The 15435-nt window shown below is 44.9% G+C and overlaps 1 protein-coding gene across 5 annotated transcripts; it reads right to left on the minus strand.

Annotated features, from left to right (window-relative positions):
• Positions 1–1441: 1441 nt before the first annotated feature.
• IP6K2 (inositol hexakisphosphate kinase 2) lies at positions 1442–15052 on the minus strand. 5 transcript variants are annotated; one of them, XM_032963270.2, is made up of 6 exons: positions 14947–15052; positions 7947–8231; positions 6002–6266; positions 5004–5173; positions 3810–3985; positions 1442–3000 (listed from the first exon to the last, which is right to left on the minus strand). In XM_032963270.2, exons 2-6 carry the CDS (start codon positions 8149–8151, stop codon positions 2485–2487), a joined length of 1332 nt encoding a protein of 443 aa, XP_032819161.2. In that variant the 5' UTR covers positions 8152–8231; positions 14947–15052; the 3' UTR covers positions 1442–2484. The 5 variants fall into 5 exon arrangements, with proteins under 5 accessions (XP_032819161.2, XP_032819163.2, XP_032819164.2 ...); XM_032963272.2 differs by lacking the exon at positions 14947–15052 and adding an exon at positions 10009–10161; XM_032963273.2 differs by lacking the exon at positions 14947–15052 and adding an exon at positions 10071–10154.
• Between the last annotated feature and the right edge of the window lie 383 nt (positions 15053–15435).

Consider the following 15435-nt stretch of genomic DNA (forward strand, 5'->3'; position numbering starts at 1 on the left):
CGGGCAGCAATGGAATGGAAGACTTCCGACAGGATGTCCACCAGATGAAGCGATGAAATCAACTCCTGTGCAGGTGCTAGGAGATTGTTACAGCACAGGTCATGAGAAATGCCAACAGCTTGAGGTCTTCATCGAGCAGTGGATTAATCATGGCTCATGATTATGTTCGAAGTGATCGGGAGTGCAATAGGTAAAACTAATGGGAATGGATCCGGTCTCTTCCTTTAAAAAAAACCTAAACATACCCATCTCTTCCAAGCGTCTATGATACACCCCCATAATTTTGAATGCGTTGAGATGCAGAGGTATTATGAACACAAATCATACTGCATGCATATAGTGTGCATGATCAGTAATTGATGTCGTGGCCTAATGAGTCAAAATAATTTCAACTCATGCAATGTGTTACTCGTTCAATATATAGAAGACGTGCTGTATACAGTGTATCATATATATTGGCCTATATATCTCGGAAGATGGACAGAAATTCATCTCAGGGTCGATATTCATTTCCACAGCTTGTCTTAGTTCTGCCCACGTGACCGACCCACGGAGAGATTCTGAACACCACCACGAAGCAGCTTGCACGCTACGGCTTTAAGCAGAAGAAATGTATTGGCCCATTCTTCTCTCCTTTTATTTTCTCCAGGTTGTGATGTTGTTACTAGCAGCAACATCGTTAATGCGATCTTCCCTTGGTAAACATTAAAAACAATAACTGGCCAGGAGTTACGTTTTTTTAGTGACCCCGAACAAGAAATCGACTACTTGACAATGGGTGTCTCCCCAATCCAGGTAGGAATAATACAAAATCCTCCTGAGCCCCAACACCATTGCAGGCTTCCCATAAACCTGTGCGACACAGCCATGACTCAATGACACTTCCCAGAAGACCCTGCGACAAGCACTATATAGATGTCAAAGGCGACGAGGGCATGCCCCATATCAAATGGTAACCTTGGCACATCATAATCGTTCTTGAACATCCATCTACTGTGAAGGGGAAATGGCACGATGCTGCATCTGTGGAAAACAAATGACGAATTGTAAAAGATCATTACTGTCTGATGTAGTGTTCAAGGTCTTGGTTGCAAGGATTATTAATGTGCCTCGCCTAGTTACGTAAACGGCAATTTTCAAATAATTATAAAAGGCCCTTTGTACAATATACACAGTGGTACAACAGATGCATAAATGCCCCCAAGCAAAATTGCATTTGTAAATTTGCACTTGCAAATACCAAAAAAATCAAGTTTGCTTTGTGACCTAGTTCTTTATCGGTCGCGGCTCTGCTCTATGAAGATGAATGTTTAATATTGCCTTAATCTGATTTCGTTCAATGACGAATTTGCCGCACTTTTTTTTAAAGTCAATTCTAATAACACCAAACAAAACGGATTACCACATGCGACGGGTTGCTGAAAAGACACGCAACAAAACGTACTGCGGTTTTCTTTATTATATAGAGAACTTCAATATATACGATCACTCCAAATTATCACGGAAGGTCAGACACCTGTGTCTTAGCCACCCCCCCCCCCTCAACAAACATCACCCAATTACACTATATAAATAAATATGCAAATGGAATATAGCGGCTTATATTCCACGTTAACGGGTGTGCGAGAAAACAGGGAAGTGCAAACATTTGCGATGCGACGACAAAAAAATGCTGGAGACTGCCCGCTCCATCGAAAACATCATTGTAAACACAACATCGCTTAGTTTGAATAACATTTTACTTTTGGTCCCTCCTTTTAGTGTCCTCACTTCCGAGACCGGAAAAGCCTCCTTAATTTAAGTAACACTATATAAGACGAACATGCCTCTCAGGCTGAGATATATATAGGAATAAACTGCAATATACATTCTCAGAATGCCATTGTAATCTCGCAGAGTTCAACCTCCCAGGATAAAAATGTAACCCTTTAAAGCTCAAGTTTTCATTGTGAAATGCGAAAAAATTATCCAAATCGTGACCGTTTCATTAACTTGTTCATCAGAAATGAACAAGCAGGAACAGCATGCATCTTGCAGCCTGCACAGTCAACCTTCATGTCAAGTGTTGCTTCTGATAACACGTATAAAATGCATCCATCCGAGTCCATGCCTTTCTGAAACAATTCTGAAATTAAGAACCAACAATGTCAACAGTTTATAAGAGCCATTTACTAAGTGTTCTCAAACGTCATCTGCGCATCTTCCTCGCACGTTATCCTAAAGTTGTTGTTTCTTGCGTTGTCCGAATAAATATACCGCTGGTGACAGCTCTGAAAATTGTACGAGTCTACCCGGAAAGCAAAGGGTCCGACATCCAACAGGTTTTAAAGAACAACTCCGTGCTACTTTGCTGGTGGAGCAACTCAACACCAGGGTTAACGGCACCGTCTGTGCCAACGCTTTATTTTCCTTCCTTTCCTGTGCGTCAGGATCAACGACAATTCACACTTCAAAAACCACGGGCGGTGGCGAGGAGCGCCTTCTTCAATCGCCACTCTCCTCCTCGTGCACCGAGCTGCTGGGGCCCACGTTCTCGTGCTCGTGCTTGATTTGCTTGAGGATGTGGATGAGGTTGCGCAGCCCGAAGATGTAATCGGAGTCCGGCCCCTCGTAGGCCACGGAGTCGTCGGTGAACTGCTGGCACGTCGTGTGCGCGAAGTCGATCATGCGCACGTCCACCTTCACCGCCTCGTCCACGCCTGCGCCGTCGCAACCGGGTTCCTCCCCTGTGCTATCGTTGGCCTCAGAGTTCGACGTCCAGCACTCCTGGCCTTCGTAGATGATGAGCAGGGAGCTGGAGTAGAAGCGGTACGAGTCCTGGCGCTCCAGTGCCACCCTGAGCTCAGAGAGCTTGCGCAGCACGGGCTCCAGGAGGTCCTTCCTCAGGCGCTGTCCGTTGTGGAAGAACTGGGTCAGCGTCTCCTTGAAGCCGTTCACAGACAGCTTGCGCCCGATGTACTTGTTCATGAACATGTGTTGAGCAGCGTCTACCCTGTACACCTGTTGCGCAAAGGAAACGCATTCATCCACGGAAGTGTCAGATCCAACCAAAACAACCGTACGTGCTTATCTCCGATTATGGTGAAAACTACAGAACTATCATTGTGAAGTAATAAATCTGACAATATATCAGAAAAGAACAGCGATTGCTGTTATCACAGGTACAGACTGTATTCAAACAATGACCTTTGACACGGGTTCGTTCCAGTCAACGTTCACCAATAAAAGACCTCTCAGCTACGCTTTACGCCCACACACCAATAAACCACGAACGCACCCCGTAACCAAAGTTCAGTTAATCCGTGAAAGATCACATCACTGGCTCACAAAACCGCAGTTTTGGGAATGACATTGGAGGCTCGTGAGAACCTACGGAGACGTCATCAGCCATACCCCATCCTTGTAAAATCATCCCTTGCAAGATTTTACATGCCTACGTGCCATTTTGAGTGGCTAGTCAACCCGAGACATTTCCTGACCCAAGTCCAATTGAACAAATACAACTTTTTCAGAGAATGCTTTAAGAGGTAAGTACAACTTCAAGGGGAAACAGATGTGTAGTGGTTAACATACTGTGCTGCTAGGAACCCAGTCACAGCTAGCATCCACGGCAAGCGATATCTGACCCAGGCTTTGTTACCCCTACTGTGCCCTTTCACCAACCTGCAACGATCACCATGGTGAAATATGGCCAAACAAACCCCCACGACCAACAGGGCACTGGGAGCTTTTCCTCCAGCAATATTTATTGATGGAAGGCTGAACAGGACTGTGAACGATTCTGAGAGCGCGAGCGGTTTGCAACGGACCTGCATGCCACACACGCGCACGCCCAGGACGGCCGATGTGCTCTGCTGACACTTGTGCGTCTGCCGCGCCTGCTTCTCCTCGGATGCGTCATCACCGTGCTGCCGCGTGCCCATCTTAAGGTCCAGGATGCATGGCCACTTGTACGCAGACACCAGGTTCTCCAGTAGAAGGAATCCTTTGAGCGCTTGGTTAAGGTCAAACGCTTAATATATATAAAAAAATGTTTTAATGCAAATCAACCAAGGTTGAATGCCTTTACACATCAGCTCATCCACCGCACCACCGAGCTGGACTTTTGAGAAGCAGCAGGGTACTGGGGACCTATGGGGAGCCACGGTTACGAGATGTTAACTATTTTGCAAAGTATACAGGAGGTCGTGGGTTTGATCCTGACCCTGACGCCTGTATATTTCGACTTTGCATGTTCTCCCCGTGCGAGAAGTCACGTGACACACATTTAGACTCAACATGCGTTTAGAGTATTTGGCTGCAAGGCCGCTTTTGAAAAAAGCGCTATATAATAGCTCAGTGGGGGTCTTAGCTGGCGTCTACAAACTAAGTTGCCTCTGTGGTAATAGTTACATTGGAGAAACCAAACGACATGTCAAGGACCGCATCCGTGAACACAAAGCAGACCTAAAACACTGTAGGACCAACACCTCGGCCGTGGCAGATCACTGTTATGATTCAGTAGGCTCACATGACATTGACTTTTCCAAAACAGAGGTTCTCTGCAAGCCATCTGGCTACCATGAGAGATTCGTTCATGAGGCTATCCACATATACAAACACAGACAATTTCAACCGAGAAGATGGATTCTGGCATAGCAATCATTGGAAGGATTTGATAAACCATTTCGGGTCTTAATTGATTGTTCACGCTTACGGTGGCTTTCAGACCACATCCATTGTTTTCGTCTCCCCCCTCCTTTTTTCCGAACATAGATGGACGAGTCCATCTGAACAACTGCCAAATCGCTCTCCGTGGTGCTAACGTTAAAAATAACCGCCACTTTTTTCAATTTTTCTTGCTGTGGTTTTCACACCTGATGATGATTGCTTGTATTGCAGTCGAAACGTCGTGAGAATTGTATTGTTTTATATTTTTATTATTTTATTGTTTCCCTTCTACGTGACTTCACCGAAAGAACCAAGAACATAAAATAAAATTAGTTTAGTGTTATGAAGGATACTGTATTGGTTCTTGTGCTTTGAATTGTCCTTCATGCGCTGCAGCTGCTGCTGGTGGCACTCCATGCTCCAGGGGTTCCCGCGCATCTCTGCTGGTAGGTTCTCGGAGCTCGAGTCCCGCTTGTAGTACGCCACCTCCGACTTCACACCAACCTCACAAGACTTCTCCTGCCTGCGTGCCCACAGCAACATCAAAAAACAGGTACATTTTAAAATACATAGCCCACATTCTCTATGGAACTTTTTTTTGCAAGTTTAAAAATACATTTCACAGCCCTTTTGTCAATCTCCTGTTGGATCAAGCCCCCCCACTCGCATGTCGATCGTAAGGGGTTGTTTGACCATACTTCACCAGGCTAGCCAGTGTGGGTTAGTAAAACGGAGCCCAAGGATCAATTCAAATACCATTTGCCATTGGTGTCAGCTCAGGCCTGAAATTTTATTCGGATCATACACTTCATTGCAGTGAGTTGGCCACTATACCACTGCTACACCTTTTTAAAAAGTAAAGTAATGGTAAACGACTAATTTTGCAATTGCTGGTGTGGCAATTTAAATTTCATGGGAATTGCAATAAAACCTACACATTAGCCCAAACCACACAACACCCATGTCAAACAATACTCTATCCTTAAGTTTAAACTAGCCCACGCAAAACACGTGTCTGTTCAATGGATGGCTTGGAACGCAATGTTTGAAACCCCGAGAGAAAGGGAGCTGTACCCATGATGAATGTGTCAAATAGATTTTTCCACCACTTGCATATGCAAACGTAGGATTACGGTCAGATTAAATTTAAAATTAACTAAACGAATATTAAAAGAAAATATTTCCAGAAAATCCTCTTTCATGTAATTACCTTGGCCATTACACAAAACATTCCTTGTGCAACACACATTAGTCCCAAGGTTCTTGTTCAGGTTGCCCCCACCACTAACGCGTGCACCAGCGGCTACCACAACTTGAGCGAAGATTAAGGGGATTTCGTCGCCACACGTACCTCCTTTTCTCCACCGAGGACGACTTCTGCTTGCCGGCATCGGTGTGCGGCTGCTGTTCGGAGTTGCCAGACGGCGAGGGCGCGGTGCCACCACCGTTGCAATTGTTGTTGTCCCAGCGCGGCTGCTTGCGCTTGGGCTGCCCGCACTCGAGCGAGTACTTGCGCTCGTAGCGACCGCCCGAGGCCTCCTCTCCCTCCGTCTGCGGGTAGGCGATGAGGCTCGTCTTTCCTTCCTCGTCCTCCTCGAAACTGACCGAGACGATGCCTGTTCACGAGCGCCCGGGTTATGGGGGGGGGGAATTGAAGAGGACGTAAATTTAGCGAGTGCCGTGGAGCGAGAAAAATGCCGGACGCTCGAATGAGATCTCGGCAAACAAAAAAAATGTCTTCTCTTACCGTTTTAACGTCACATCTTGGAGAACAAATGTAAAGGGCGGGTTTTTTTTGATCCGCCCCCACATCCCGATGAAGCTATAACCTAATTCGAAGAGTGACACATGGGAACACAGGCAGCAAATCTGCACATTGCAAAAAAATATAGGCAATATTTCCATGTAATGCGTTCCGTTAGTCTAACAAACTGATGTGCCATTCAAAGAACGACAAAGACGTTTGCTCAACATGTTGCTTTATTGACCACATTTGAAGAAAAAAAAAATCCGTTTTCAAGTGCAAAGTGCTAGCCACAACCAAAATAATCCGTTGATGCGAATGAGAAACTTGCACAGCAGAGCACACACAGGCATCGTTTGCAAAAAACAAATCGCAAGTACAGTATGTTACAACATAGCAACAAGTCGTAAAATACTGTATAGTTCAAAACCAGATGAAGTGCATTTTTACAGCAATTTGTCAATTACAAACGTGAACACAAAACAAATAAATCTGCCCAGTGGCATGTTCATGTGCAAACAATCAAGTAACTGGACATTCAGATAAGCAATCGGCCTCATATCCCAGTCACTTTTAATTATTTTCTTTTGTCCAAGCACAAAAAAAGGTTTTTTTCACGGCATTTATTCACAAAACCACCAAGAAATATTCCAAGCAACATCGTCACCATCATATTTACAATCCATATAACATCACAAGTTTGGGGGGGGGGGGGGGGTGGAGGCAATAAAATCACAAAAATAATTAAGCGTCGACCGCAAAAAAGAAAATCAAAATCAACGCCGTCGTTAGAAAGTCGTTCGTTCTCGTACCATTGACTCGGCGCTCTATCTGTACCGATGGTCGCTTGCGATCGGGATGGAATATTACTGGAGCAGCAGCAGCAGCAGCAGGCATGGCAAGACTCCAGCTAAAGCTGCAGGCACCGTGCTGCCGCGGGCGACGCGAGCCTGAGCAGACGCGTGGCCCTGCCACCACCCGCAGGGCGCTGTGGTGTCGCGTCTAACGAGCGAGGAAAGCCACTCGCGGGCCGGCCGCCTCTAAAGCCTTACACAAAGCGCTGGGGGAGGTTGGGAAGGGGTCAACCTAAGCCTGGGAAAGACACATCGCGCGGGAAGACTCAAGCATCACGGACCTTGCGAGCAGGGCGAGTGTGTTGGTGGGGTGAGTAGAGAGAGACAGAGGGCTTTCGGGAGGGAGCGGTGCTCGAGTGACGAATGTTAAAGAGACATTTTTTTTTTTAAACCTAAACCGTCACACCTCTCGCCAGTATAACTTAAGGAAAACCGGTTCGGCAAAGGTGGTCCGTGGCGTTTTCTTAGCGCACGTGACCCAGCAGGTACGAGGTCACTGGAAAACCCCATGACGACAAAACAACAGCAGCAGCATCACCAGCAGCCACGACGACGACTAAGAAGACACATCATAGAAATCCGTACGGAGCGGCGGCGAGGATGGTGGTGGGTTGGTGGGTTAGACAAGCAAGTGGATGCGGACGACGAAACTGCGTTAATATTCAGGAGAGCCGTGGGAACTAAACACCTCTCCTCACCTTTGTACTGCGGCACGAAGCGCGCGATGTCGAGGGGCAGGCCCTCGTACACCTGGTGCTCGCGCTTGATGAGCGGCTTGCAGATGGTGGCGTCGTTGAAGCGGAGGACGCACGTGTGTCCTCCCACCTGGTGCACGAACGGCTCCAGTAGGACGCCCCCCTTGTTGATGTTGTAATTGTCCATTTCGGATAGGATCGGGCTCATTCTGTCCTCCCAAAAGGCGCGGGCCTACTTTCCTGAGAAAGCGCTTCGTTCTGTCGGGTCACTTGGGGTTGGGTGGAGGCCTGAGCGGAAACAAACAGGGTAATGTTTATATTCTTGGTTCTTTCGGTAAAGTCAGGAAACAATAAATACAAAATTTCGATTTAAAGCTTTCGTGACTGCAAGGATTAATCTTCTTTGGTTCTTTATTCTCATTCTACGTGACTTTACCGAAAGAACCAAAGAATACAAAATTTCAAACAATAAAAATTCTCACGACGTTTCGACTGCAACACAAGCAATCATCGTCAGGTGTGAAAACCACAACGAGAAAATTTCCTTGTTGTGGTAATTGCTTGTGTTGCAGTCGAAACGTCGTGAGAATTTTATTGTTTTATATTTTTATTATTTTATTGTTTCCCTTCTACGTGGTGACCTTACCGAAAGAACCAAGAATATGAATCCCTGCAGTCACGAAAGCTTTAAATCACAAGCGTAATGTTTCTCGTTAAAGTGGGCGCATGACATTGTTTACCAAATGCATTGATAATTGCGTGAGTAAAACAATTAAAAGATTATATCGGTTATTGAAACCAAGTGAGGTCACTTGCTTGTCGATACGTTCCGATTCCAACGTCCAGGACGAAGGCAAATGTACGTAGGAAACATGCTTTTACGTTTCGTTTTAAAGCGTTCGTGACTGCAGGGATTCATATTCTTGGTTCTTTCGGTAAAGTCACCACGTAGAAGGGAAACAATAAAAATAAAACAATAAAATTCAGGCGTGAAAACCGCACCAAGAAAATGTTCCTGCTGCGGGTTTTCACACCTGAATGATTGCTTGTGTTGCAATCGAAACGTCGTGAGAATTTTATTTTTTAATTTTATTTCCCTTCTACGTGACTTTAACCGAAAGGACCAAGAACATGTTTTTTTATATACCACGTAATTCCTTAATGGTTAAAAGTGTGTTCATAATTAATTCGCGTAACACAATTACTGCGTTACGTACGCCTCGTAACAAAAATCCAGACGACAACAGCAGCAAATAAAACCCTGCAAAAGCGAACACACAAAACAAATTCAACGCACGTCCCCCCCATCGCCTAGAACGTTCCCGACGCCGTCCCAAGCGCACCACAAGACATCGCCCGTTCCAGACATTTTGCTCTCACAACGTGTACCTCTAAGAGAACAACAGCAAAGCAATGGCAAGCGAGGGGTGGGGGGCGGGTGGCCTAGGGAGAAGCCCCGAGGAACAACAACAACAACGTACGGCGGGAGGAGGAACTCTTGTCTCCTCGCTCCCTCGCTCGCTTCAGTGGCGTTATGTAAGCGCTGGGCAACAGCGCAGTCAAATAAAGCGGAGCCCGCCGCTCTGCCTTCGCACGCGTCAACCAGCCGCGTGACGTCACAAACCCCGCCCCCCGTCACCGGCCGCCCAATGGAGACGCCCAACCCGGCCTCGCGCCACTCCTCCCCCTCCCTCGCCTCCCTATTGGGCGGCGTTCGAGGCGGGCGGCGCTGTGTTTTAACGAGAGCCCTGGCAACAGCGGGAGCAGCCAATAGGATTTGGCACAGATGTGGGGGGGGGTGGTACCAAGATACCCCTCCCCGCCCAACCTCCGCACCGTTTTAACACGACTGTTGTTTATTTCACATGCTTGAGTTTTCACAAAACACAAAAAACGCACACTCTACCATTACATAAACACATTTTGAAAAAAAAACCCCATTTACACATTTTTATTTCAGCAACAGGCTTTTGCAAAAAAACAAAATTACACACCATAACCGCCTTGTTGTTTTTTTGGCAACGTAATTAAAACGGTAGATTAATACCGAATCAAGCAAACCCACCTTCAAGTCCACACTACGACAGAGAGAGAGAACGTCGGCATTGACGAAGCCGCCGAACTTACAACATCCCCCTACTTGGTCGGCCTCGGCCCACCACCGCGTACCGCTCGTCGAGAGAGAAAAATTATGCGGCAAAGACCACGTGACAACGCCTTGACCCCAAGCATCCCACCCCCCTACCGACCCTATTGGATGACCTCACTTGTAGGGGGGGGGGGGTTTACCCTTTAAGGAGAACTGAAAAACAACTCAAAAACACAAGGGACCAGCAAGAGATCCTCTCTCTAAACACACACAAACACAAAAAAACGACGCTATGCGTGAAACATCGATTTCACGTCACGCTGATAAAACAAATGTTTTTGGCAATATTTGTGTTGTTAAGGTCTTGCCAGCTCATGGGCACGCGACTTATTATTTGTGGCCCATTTGCAAAGGGTGTAATAATGTGCACATCATATATTAAATAAAAAGCCCCTCGATATAAAAGTGTTGAAATAATTGCTAATTTTTTGCACGCGTTACCAAAACAGATTTCCTTCCATAACAGGGATGTTGTAAATACACATGTAAAGCTACAACGTACATAAAACGTCAAGATAACGTTTGGTTTTATCACATATAAATGTTTAATAAAGTGTATTTGCACAAATACACTTGCAAATGTATTATGCTTGCCAAAATTAAGATTGTTTTTACAGGGTCATTCTCTTTGACATTCAAAGCAATTCCTATCGCCCCCTGTTTGAAGCAGTTGCTAAGGATTATATAATACTGAAAACATGTCATTACAAGTCGTAGTTTTTACCAGAAAATAGGGATTAGTGGATTGCGGTTTAACATGAACGGAAACCTAATGACAAAATTCCATTAGTATTCGCCTTCATTTTGTAAAACGACCACAACATTTTAATCGAAAAATATAATTTGGTTCGCTTGCAGAAAAGCAACAATATGCTTCAGCGGGCTATGTTTTTGCAATAGCGAAGCTAATTGACATGTGTGCAGAACTGACTGCCGTAGCAAAAGGGTAAGTATACATTGGCAACGATTACAATACGCAAAGGATGCGGTTCCTTGTGGGAACCCTATTGAAGATATTTAAATAAATACAAATTTAGGCGATTGCGCAATTAACTATTAAATACCACAGTGTACCGACTATCTAATATAAATACTGTGGAACTTAAATAATTGTAAAATGCAACATATACATGGCTAAACATGGCATTAGCCAAGTGCATCATAAATATACGCAAAACAAGCAGGCCTCGACACAACGGTATTTTCTGCATGAAATCTGACCATGGCCCTACTACGCAGAGATATTATTAAGTAGCGTATAGGTACAGAGCAGCATTCAGAAGGCTAATAAACATGTGTATTGTCCGTGGTGGGAGATGGTGATATAAAAGCTGAAATCCTTTGGGGGAAATATGGAGTACATTCTGTTCTCGACAATCCATTGTATCCCTTGGCAACACTAATGAGGGTTTGCAGTCACAGAAGGGGGGGGGGGAGTTCAACAAAATGCCTAGCATCCTACAGCTGCTGCCCACAAAACAGCAACCACGTGCTGGCAGAGCGATAAGCACTGTAACGGGAAATTCTAAAATAAACGTACAGTATTTGTACGATGCATTGCTGCAAATTTTACCTCCCCAAAAATGCAACACCTAGTTGGGTAATTCAGCGAAAATAAAAGGCGCTGAATAACTCACGATTCAATTTTCCACAATGCTGGTTTAATTTGTAACAATTGTCCGAGAAAACAATGCAAAAATCATTCAGATGTATGTTATATGCATACAAATGCACGGTACGGGATTTGGCAACTAAATGAGATGCTAAATCATACCAAATGCCACGTACATCTACAAGGCTAATACGCAAAGGAAAATGGGGTAAATACAGTCTAGGAAAACAGAGGTAGTTGTGCCGTCTCAAAACTGAACCTTTAAAATAACAAATTCGCTCTTTGGAACACATTTAAAAAAACAAAAAATATCACCAAATATTGCACCGTGATAATTATCTCACAAACGTGTTTTAATCTGCCAATCACATACACCAAAAACCGTACGAAACATGCGTGTACATGGCCGACTATGGCTATATGACGATACGTATTGGTAATTACCGTGCATTTAGACTTCTGGGCCACCCGGTGATTAGGCCCGGAGTCAGTTTGCCCAACTCGATGGTTTTTCATGCACGCAGCCGTACCCTCTAATTTCCCGGTGGGGGATTTACCGAGGTGTGGTTGCCTGCGATGAAGTAACACGCTTTTACTTCCTATTTCGCAAGTTCGATGCCATTATGCGCTCGTAAGAGATCCAGTGTCCAGTAACTTGATGTTAACTTCCAGCGAACATAAGAACACACACATTCTCGAAAATTTGTTGACAAACTCTGCAGGGTTTTCTTCGCGAACCCACGCTGATCAGCATGGCGAAGTAAAATCAAACATCTCCCACAACCACAGGGCATGGGGAGGCCATCATCCAGCAGTGGGATTTAAACAATTCTTACGTTTTTATTACCTACAAATCTTAACGTATTTCACAATGGGCTGTAACATGTCTATGTAGGATATAATACATTTCAGTAAACACGCATTTTGTAACAGGGAGTTGCTTTTATACACCAACTTGCCATTACATGAAATAAACATTCCTCTTCAGAAAAACATAATTCCCCTCGATGTGTTAACGGTAGGAATGAATGCCAGTTAAAAGGGTAAAACCTATTACTATATCTTGTTACTGGCAAAGGAGGTCTCATAATGTAAATGCTCACCCCGAGCCCTCAATACTCTGAGAGTGCGCTGTTTTTGAGTTGTACGCCTTTTGGCGTCTTCTGGTCCAACACCAGTGGAGACTGGGCTCTAAGAAAAGCCGTCTCGGGTGTGGACCAATCAAATTCAAGGACAGTGCATATTATTATCAGAGTTGTCTCTTTTGTTTGCATTTTGACTGCTTGTGTTGTGGTTATTGCAAACATGATGCCTTGAATAAAGGTGTCAGTTTTTGTGCCAGTTCAAAGGGTAAAACCTATTACTATAATGAATGGTGTGTCTGTTGGTGTAGAATTCCCATATCAATTATGATAAAACTCAGCTGTCAACACAGCAGGGTCCCAACAGTAACAAGGCAATGCACATAACTCACCAAGGGTGGAATACCCAATCAATCATCACTATCAGCACCGTAATATGAACCATCGTCACCACCATCATCCAGGGATGGAACAAGAACCACCATATATGGTGAGGCTGCACCACTGGATTGGGAGGTCAATAACAGATGTGTTAAGCACAAACTTTGTGTGATAACAATAAGTAACATACGACATTTTGTCAATCACTTTGTGACCGATGGATGGTCTCATGATGTGCGCGGGTCATGGTGGTTGTTACACTATACTTCACGCCCTGACATAGAAGTCGAATTTCCACCACTGAATCAGTCAGGACTGCCGATGGAGGGTATGCAAAGCCCAAGGCTATTTTTGCGATTATGGGAAACTTAACATTGCCTTTTGGCTCCGAGGTTCTCCCATATGGCAATTTGCCTGCAGGGTCGATAAAATTAGTACCAGGGTAGGCAGAAACACGTTCACTCATGGTTGGTTAGAGGAGTTTTAACGCTGATAACAAAATGTGGAACTGGAAGTGCAACTACTGTCCATGGATATGTTTATTTTAATACAATCATAGACCAGATTTTGATTCAATCACTTCCTGATGTTTGAGTTGATGCTAGCGCCTTGGATGGCATATCTATGGCAGAAATGTGCCACAGATGAATAAAAATATATAAAACATTCAATTTACTGAAGTTCCTGTACAATCTAGATTTTAAGTTTTCCTGTACAGTTAAGCAGTTTAATTGGGGGTTGGAGTTTCAGTTGAGGCTTGGTTTGAGGGTGTACCTTTACGGATATTATTGAAGATTTGGGGTTCATGACTTGGGATTTAAGGATTCATGTTTAGGGGGGTTAGGGTTTCAAGAGGTTGGGGTTATGGTTTCGGGTTGGGGTTAAGGACGAACAGTACCCAAGCCCAGTTATCTTGCCCCGAGTACGGGGCAGCAGTGTCAGCTCTAGACTTACCACCGCCGGTTACGATAGGCGAGTGAGGGGTGGTGGTAAGCGTGGTACAAGTGTGTGTCATCTTGACCTTGATTATACCGACTTGTGGAATTCGGTTCTGACAATCAGCTGTGACCACCACCACCACCACGATCCAACAAAATGACACTTGGATGACGTCACAGTAAGGGCTGCCCCACCCTCACCATGTCCAGTACTTTGTTACAGTGTGGTCCAGATGTCGTGGGACCCCCCCCCCCATTTAATTCTCTAAAACGTAATATATTTGTTTGTATACCCAATATGTGTGTAATGTAATGTAAGCAATATACAAATGTCGTAAGTAAATATCAACGTGACTATACATATGAACAATGTCCGGCAAATTTTCTAAGGAGTTGGCAGTCGCATTAACACCGTCACACACACACACGACGAGTAACTTCACACGGCCTCGGCGAGATACGGCGGTACCGTTGTCGTCGTTATTGTTGTTATCGCCACACACTTACGACGCAGCGCGACGCGCCAGCGGCTTAATCGTCCCTTAAAATAACCACATACAACAATTCAAGCAAGGCCGCGGCTGTTGCCTGCCCATTTTCCTAAACCCGCCGCCGCCCACCCCGCACAATGGGTGGGCGGTGGGAAGCAGCGAACAACGGAGTGGGCCAGGCCCAAAGCGGAAGCGAAACGGGGAATTTAATTTAGTTTTTTTAATTCTAATCAACGCGTGCATCTTTCGGCGATTGTACGACGAGTTGGAGCGATTAAAAAAATCAAGAGACGCGAAGGATGGCACGGGTTCGTGGCGTTTTGACCTTGGCGGTGCGGTTCGTTACTTACAAGGCCTGAGAGCAGGAGCCGGCAGGAGTAGGATGATGTGGAGGAGCGCCGGATAACACCACCACCTCAAGTGACATGACGTCAATGTTAAAAAATATATATGACGATGACGTTGCCGCCCCCCCCCCCGTTAAGGGGTGTAGTTTTTTTTTCTCTCGCGCTGTGTTTATTGGTGAAGTGACGTCGCGCGGTGACGTCACGTTGTTTGTTGTTGACGGTCAATACAATTTCGTGTTTTTTATACTGGATATAAAATTCCATTCATTGCGGGTTTTTTTATATATATACTTTAACCAAGCGTATAAGTTCGACGCAACTATGTTCCGTTTGGAATTGATAAAAGCTACCATACTGCCTCTACTTGACTAATGTGACATCTTGATTTAAAGCTTTTGTGACTGCAGTAATTCATATTGTTAGTTCTTTCGGTAAAGTCACGTTGAAGGGAAACAATAAAATAATCAAATATATATAAAACAAGAAAAATTC

The sequence above is a fragment of the Petromyzon marinus genome, chromosome 30 (assembly GCF_048934315.1).
Source record: "Petromyzon marinus isolate PM22_M1 ecotype Great Lakes invasive population chromosome 30, UKy_Petmar_22M1.pri1.0, whole genome shotgun sequence".
NCBI lineage: Eukaryota > Metazoa > Chordata > Hyperoartia > Petromyzontiformes > Petromyzontidae > Petromyzon > Petromyzon marinus.